General features: G+C 52.0%; 1 protein-coding gene across 2 annotated transcripts in view; it reads right to left on the bottom strand.

Annotated features, from left to right (window-relative positions):
• The window catches only part of HID1 (HID1 domain containing), a 30194-nt gene extending 23277 nt beyond the window's left edge, over positions 1–6917 (bottom strand). For both annotated transcript variants that reach the window (XM_086762115.1, XM_086762114.1), the window contains exon 1: positions 6756–6917. In XM_086762115.1, coding sequence (XP_086618241.1) covers positions 6756–6821 — 66 coding nt within the window. In that variant the 5' untranslated portion in view covers positions 6822–6917. The remainder of the gene's footprint in view (positions 1–6755) is intronic.
• Positions 6918–7758: the final 841 nt, after the last annotated feature.

The raw sequence follows: 7758 nt of genomic DNA on the forward strand, positions 1-7758 counted from the left end.
AACAAGAAGGCATCTCCATTACACAAGACCTCAGGCACCCAAAGCCTGGGAGCTCTGAACAATCAGGAACGACTTCGCCATTCAGCCAGCCTAAAACTGAGCACAGCTCTTCCCATCCAAATGCTGATACTTGCCAAGAGATGGGCATTGCCCAAACAAGGCTGGGAGCGGTCACCCAGCCCAAGGTCCTGCTACAGGACTGGGATAAATACAAGCGTATTTATGCCAAGCAGCGTGAAAGAGATGGATCTATGATTTCAGTCAGAAGAAGAAAATGGAAGCTTTTCCAGAGGAGTTTTCCCAGCCGTGCTGAGGCGTGGTGGTACTTTGGGCAGGTCAGAAGAGCCACCCGCCTGAGCAACCCCAGCACCGGCTTGGGGCGAGGGGACCCTCCCGCCTGCAACGCGCAGCGGCTCCAAAGCAAACAGCAGCTCTCGCTAACTCTGATAATCAGCACCGTGGGCGGGTCTACCATGTCAGCTGGGAAAGGGGCAAAAATATGAACATGTGTTTAACTTAAACAACTCCTGCCCACTCCCAGCTCTACGCTGTTTCTAAATGCAGCCAAGATGCAATTCTGGGAAGAACAGCTCATTCACAGCTCTGACACGGGGAAGTGCTCTCCCCTCCTGAATTAACAGCCACAGCCTTCGAGCAGGTCATGCGTCACTACCACCCAAAGGCCAAAAAGTGAGAGGGGCAGGCAGGCAGCCGGCCCCCAAACCGGTATAGCCGGTTACTGCCCTGCGGCTCTCTTCCTGAACTCGCCACTGCCAAAAAGGTTGCTTACTGCTTGGCCTGGTCCTTCCAGCCATGGAATCAAGCAACTCTCCAGTTTTAAAAACAAAACGAGAAAAAACCACACGTGTTTAGGTGTTGTCTTAAACTCTGCTCTAGTGCTGAAACACTCTTCATTTTATCACCTGGCCACCAAAGCAAGTTCCTACCAAATCTCTTTCCAAGGGAAAAGCAACTTTTTTCCGAATGATTCAAGATCACAGCTCCTCAGAGGGGATCTGTAGGAACAGCCAAGTGTTTACAGCCTGACTTTCAGCTTCCTGAGCGTGCGAAGGAGCTGTGCTCTTAGTAACCTGCGCACAAAACGCTTAAATGGAAGGCAAGCTATTTTGCCAATCTCATCTCTAATTACACTCCTCAAAAAAAAGTCAAGTATTTGGAAATTTGATCTCTGTAATGGACGAAACATCCTACACTTCCTCCATCCCCTTCCAAACCACGTACCACAATCGCATGTATAATTGCCACATGTACCTACTGGCTGCCTGCCACAGCCACTCCCACCAACAACACTGAGCCGCAATTGCTGCTAATTGGAGATCATGCATAAATAATGGCTTCACTCTCATCTAGCGGGGAACAAGAAAACCATTTCCCTCCAGCAGACACGGATCCTTTCACCTCCCGCTAGCCCGAGGCCTCCTCGGAGGCTGAACGCAGCCGCTGTTTCACAGATGGTAACACAACGGCCAAGACGGATTGAAGAACGCGGCCTCCGATGAAAATCACGCGGAGGTAGAGAAGCGGAGCAGCAATTACCCAAGCTGCAACGTTGGATGCTGCAGCCATGTTAACGTCATGGCTGCCATCTTGGCAAGCAGATTATGCTAAACCACGATTTCTTTCATTTTTAGTGGCTGCAGTAAGTCAGCTCCTCAGCCAACAGATGGTATCCCATGTACAATCCCGGGACGTGGATTCAGGACTGAGTCACTCACATCCCCGCAGCCCCCCTGTTGTAATTAATAGTCTGGCATCATGAAGCTACTCGATCCACATAATATTCATCTCCTTGATAGAAAATCGCTGGATGTTTTTAAGCTGTTATTCTGCACACACCATCTCTGGAGATCTAAATACCCATCTCCTCACACTGAGCTCGCCCAACAGCCTGTATCTAGCTCAGAGAAGGGAAATGCAGAGACCTAGAACAGCCTTGTTCACCAGCCATGGACATCTTCACTTGGAAACGTCAAGATTCAGTTACAAGTGTTGGTACTGCACACGCTGCAGTAACAAATCCCACTGCATCGCAGCCAGCCTTGACAGTGCTTTAACCAGAGGAGCTCACAAGGAGAAGTATCCTCACCAGCAATGCTGTGAGCTGGGTCCACGTGGGATCCTCCAGATCAGCATGGATCCATCCTCTTTTGGGGAGGGAGCTGCAGCACATACAAGAAAGAGCCTGATGTTCCTCCAGCACAGTGCGGACAACCAGCTTTGCACCCGCGGTGCAACGAGAATGAGAACTTCATCATTGCCAGAAGAATTGAGGGATCGGCAGCTCAACTCTACTCTGGAACATGACCGGCACATCTGGAGAGCAAGGGAAGCTCCTGACCTGCCACACATCCCACTGCAGAAGTCACAGAGCTAACTGGCAGAGAGAGACGCTACAGCCTGAACCGCAGTGCAGAGCGGTTCTGAGAAGACAGTGGGCAGAGCTGCGGTGATGTGACATCTCACAGCGGGCAAGGAGGGAGATTTTTTGCCTTCAGTTCACCTGAGCAAGGTGTAAAGAGCTCCCACGTGCACACTGACCACACAAAGCTGGAACCAGTCCTACTGGACACCTCCTGTCTTTGTTTCCCAACAGTTACAAATGTGGGGTTTCAGGTTCTTTAAAGCACGCCCCACACACGCTGCAGGAGTCAGGAAAGGAAGACACTCTGCAAGCATCGTGCCAGTTACTGAACAGACAATCCCAGCCCTGAACAGGCGAGCCTCAGGCAAACCAGGATATGTCACAGGAAACAGGAAAACAGAGTGGAGCTGACCATGTCCTATAAACAGGAAAAGTTCCCAAGGCACAGCCTCCCCCCGCTCATTACTGTCCTCAGCCTGAGGCGAGCACCACCTTCGCTTTCTCTTTCAGATACATTCCCTCACAAACTCACAGGGTGAGCGTTTGCACCCTCCTCCCAAGCAAGAGCTCTCTGCAGTTACACCTTTACACGGAATGTCCATTCCAAACAATTCCTCCCACAGCACCCTCCTACTGGAGGACTGTCCTTAAATCAATTCTGAGGTTCCTGCAGTGGAGTTCCTGCAGTGGCAAGCAGCCACTAGCCTCACTCACTGTATTCTCCTTTTGCTTCTTGTCAACACGCCAACCAAGCATCCCATCAGCTGAGGCAGCAAGGCATTTGGGACAGGGACTCCCCTTCTTCTGGGACTCGACAGCAGAGCAGAGCCCTAGCCACTGACCGGGGTTTCTAGCCAGTACTACGCAAGCTCAGATAAAAAATAACAGCAGCGTGCTCCTTTCCGCCCCACATGAGGCTGAACCATGGAGTGTAACGACCATTCACGCAGCACTTGGACCGAGCTCTAGAAGGTCAGGCAGCGGATCGGTTTGAGGGAATTCACGCACCTCTGTAGCGCCTGTTTGCGAGTCACTGTGCTGAAGGAAAGTCTGAGGACAGCTGTATTCAAAACGTTAATAACTAGCAAGATTTCACCCCTGCTGAAGGACAGCAGCTCCACACAGATTTCAGAGAAGTAAAATTTTCTATAGGATCTTTGCGGTCAGCGGTGCAGAACCAAGGAGAGACTTCACATGAATCTGTCACCAGTTCTCTGCTCCCACAGCAGAGACGGCGTTGCAAAGGAAACTGGAAAATGAGATTTGCGGAAGTCTGGCAGAGAAAGCCTAGGACAAAAGCCAGCTGCGTGAAGTGTTAGTTACAGCTTTGCTTTTAAGACAACAGCTTTGCTTTTGATCAACTGGAGAGACCTGGACACTTGAGTTGAGCTTGAATACTATCAGAAACCAACTTCTCTCCAAGCGCAAGATGCGCTTTTATCCGGCTCAAATTAACAGCCTGTTGTACTATTGCGTTTCCCCATCAGGGAAGGAGAAAGGACTGGAGTCTGCCCCTCATGTTTGATCCTTCCTGTTTCTTTAAAAGCAGAGGCATAGCTAGCATTAAAATCTAATAAGCTAGCTCACAAGATCAAAATTTCTTATCTTCCAGTCGGTTGCTTGCAGAAACCGTTAATCATCAACCGGCTGAGAGAAGAAAGCGTGTTTCCCCAGCAGTTAAGGCTCCCAGCTCCAGTTCCCTGCTCTGCCTCTGACCAGCTGTCACACTCGCAATCTGTGTTCCCCTTCACTTGTTAAGGGGACAACATTTTTACAGGCAATTCGGGAGGGCTCACACATTCACCATGATAAAGCACACCGGGTTTGTTGTAATATATATTTATCATATAAAATTTTCTCCCATTTCTCCATGTGTGATTATAAATATACATCTGTAGCACAAGCTAATTCCTTCCTTATGGTACCGCTGCCCTTTTTTAATCACTGAAACCGTTCTGAAGTGATTTGTCTTTTTCAATACTTTTATATCTTCAGAGTTTCTCTTTGACAATTAAAAAAAAAAAAAAAATCAATGTCATCAATTTCGTTTCTATCCAGACTTGGTTGGACTTTCAAGCTCTGGGCTTCACAAGTGCTATAAGGATTCAAGCGTTAAGTTCCTTACAGATTTAAATTTTTAAAAAATGTTTGCATGAGAATACTTATATTTTTTTAATTAACAAAATCCTAGAAATTCTAAGAACTTTTTTTTAAAGAAAAATCTAACTTCAGTGCCAACTCTGAACCTTCACCAGGGAATGAACAGTGGTTTCTGTTCAACCATTTCCTTCCATCAGAGCCCTGTGAAACACCGCACAGGGCATTACCAAGCTCACGGCTTCATGTTACCGACGGTTTGATGAAAATCTATTTGTTCAGCTACCTAACGTCAGAGGAGAAGGCTGCAAAAAAGGAGACACGCTGCTGAGAAAGCAAAGCGTATTTTGAGCTAATAGCTTTGAAGTAGGGATTTGATCTCATGCATTATTGCAGCCTGGTTCTGAATCCAGGGTCTCAGGGACTGGGAGGTTACACGGAGGTTGCTGGCGGTACGCGCTCAGAGGGCTCCAGGAGTGTTCAGTCATGCATTCTGCACAAGCAAACACCAGTGCCCTCCTACGGTATGTAAATATGGGAGCGCCAACACCCCACCCTTTTTCCACATGGCAGTTAGTCTTACCTAGACCACAAAGACGTGAAGTGAACCCAGCCAAGAATGAAGCTTTTTCTTCTTCCTTTATTCAGAGCCCTAGTAAACCTTCTTTCATTACACAGGTCGATGAACAGGGGGAGGGGAGCGCTCTCTTCTTGGCTGGCGATACGAAGGATTGCCTCATACAGGATTTTCTTTGTGAACAGCAGACTGAGAACATCCACATAGCTAACACAGGCACTGAGAAACGAGGCTCCAGGTTTTTTTTCTCCCAATCTCACTTTATAAGTATATTTCCCAGTGGAGGAAGGACAGTCCAAAGCCGAAGACACCCTGAAGTATTTGGCATCCAGAAGAGACTCTGGAAGAATCCCTTCAAACATTAATTCATCCACTTCTGTTTCTGCGTAGGGATGTTGTGGAACATCCACAGCTGGAGATTTTTAAAAGCATGTTCACAAAAGCCATTCCTGAACAATGCAGATGGAACTGATACTCAAAGTATAAGCACAATTTCTCAAAGCCTCTTCCAATCCAGTCTTACTTTCTAGGATTCATTTCCCATTTCCGCTCCTCGTTGCTCGAGTTTTCAGATTTACACCTATTACCCTTTACATCCATGCCTTTTTCTTCCAAATTCATTCCTCATTGTTATATACCTTTCTGCCATCATCCCCAAGTTCTCTTAGCAGCTGTTATTCCCTCGCCACCTCAGGTGGCTCAGAACAGCAGATCTCTGTTGCAGCTCTGAAGAACCTGAGATCCAGTTCCTCAGTAGAGCAAAATCCCCCTGCTCCTTAGACAGAAGGACAGTCTACTAATTTTCTGCCAGCGTGCTGCTGGGCTCCCAACTTAAGACGAGAACTAAACTGGCTCCTAGGACGTGAGCGGCGTCTCTCAGACCTCTGTGCAGCCACCCTCCCTAGACACAGCTCTGACTTCCCTTCACCGAACTCCATGTCTCCTCTTCAGCCCTCAGAAATAAAGCGGTATTTCACAGGCCACAGATGGAAGCTGCTTCTGCTGCAAAAAGCCCACCCCAACAGCATGGTTGGCCAACAGCCTTTTCAATCTCCCCTAATTATTTTTTTTTTTTTTGGGGGGGGGACGGATACGGAAAAGAGGGCATTGCCAAACCTTGCGGTGATGTAAACCTGCAGCTGAATACATTAGGAGCTGTGGACAAACCTTAAGGCAGCAGCATCTCGGCCTGGTGACACAGGACGCGGTTTAGCAAAGCGCAGGATGTCAGAGGAGGCCGTGGTACCGGCACGGCCCCGCTAAACCCCACAGCCGCCCCCGGGAACCGGCCCTGCTCCCCTCCGCAGCCGCGTTAAACCTCCGCAGACCGGCGACGTGGTTAGATGGGACCGGCTTGCCCAAATCCCCAAGTCGGCTCCCCAGCCTTCGGGCAAGGCCTCACCGCCACAGCAGAGCCAGCCACGGCCCAAGCCCCCGGCCGCGCTGCCACCCCCAAGCCCCGCGGGTCCCCAGCAGCGCCCAGCCCCGTCCCCACGCACAAGGCACCTGCGCCAGCCCCGCTCACCAGGGTCGGGCTGAGGGGGTGGGCAGCGACCCGACCGCCCCCTTCCCCTTCCCGGACCTGTCAGCCCGACCCAGCCACCTCCCCGCCGGGGGAGGCCGCGCCTCAGGGCAGGAGAGCGGCTGCCGAGATGGCGCCCCCCCCACACCACCACCTCCCGAGATGGCGGCCCTCACCTGGGTCTTGGTGGTGAGCTGGATCACCGCCTTCCTGAAGTTGAGCTTGGAGTCGGCGCTGCCCATGGTGCGGCCCGGCCCGGCGGGGCTGCGGGCTGGCGGGCAGGGCCGGGCAGGACAGGGCCGTCCCCTCACGCCGCCGATCCCGCCTCCCCTCCTCGGGCCGCCGCGGCCGCCATCCCCCTTCCCCGCACCGGCGGCTCTCTCCCCGTCCCTCCCTCCTGTCAAACCCGGCCTCGCAGGTCCCGGCCCTCCCGCATCCCTTCCTCCGCCCACGGCTCCTCCTCCGCCGGCCCCGCCGCCAGCCCTCCGTCCCGCCCCGATCCTCCTTCCCCCGACTCCTCTCCTTCCCCACCTCCGTCTGCCGTCCCTTCCCTCTCATCCTCCTCCTGGCAGCCCCGTCCCTCTCTCCAGCCCCTTTCCACGCACACTTCGTCCCCCTGCACCCTCCCCTCTCCGTGAGGGCCCACGGCGGAGCCCGGCTTTCCTCGCTTTGCCTTCCTCTTCTTCACGCTCCCCTCTGGCCTAAGCTGCCTTCACCTTCCCTCCATTCTCCTCTTCATCACCAACCTTTGTTTTTTCCCCTCCATCAGCTCCCTCTGCCCCCATCTTGCCCCCTTTCTTTCCCCCTTCCTCCTCCCCACAGCCTTTGTCCCCCCCAAGCCCCTTTCCTCTCAGGCAGAAGCCCCACGGCAGCTCCGTCCATCCACCGCTGGAGAGCCCGGCCTCGAGCCGGGATGGCGGGGATGCGGTGGGAATGCCAAGGGGAACATCCAGCTCCAGTCTCTCCCTAGTCCTGGCTTGAAAGAGGCCACGAGCAAGCTGGGTTGTAACAGATATAACGAGCTCGTTGCATGTGGTGGCTCATTAACCCTAATGAAATTCCACCCACCTGCAAGGAGAGGATGTTTTATAAGCCTGGTGACCGGGAATTCAGGATTTGACCCTCACTACACAGCTCAAAGCAGCTGTTTGAGGCGATTTGGTGTTGCCTTTGAAGCCA

This window comes from Chlamydotis macqueenii, chromosome 18 (genome assembly GCF_036417535.1).
Source record: "Chlamydotis macqueenii isolate bChlMac1 chromosome 18, bChlMac1.mat, whole genome shotgun sequence".
In the NCBI taxonomy this organism is placed as follows: Eukaryota; Metazoa; Chordata; class Aves; order Otidiformes; family Otididae; genus Chlamydotis; species Chlamydotis macqueenii.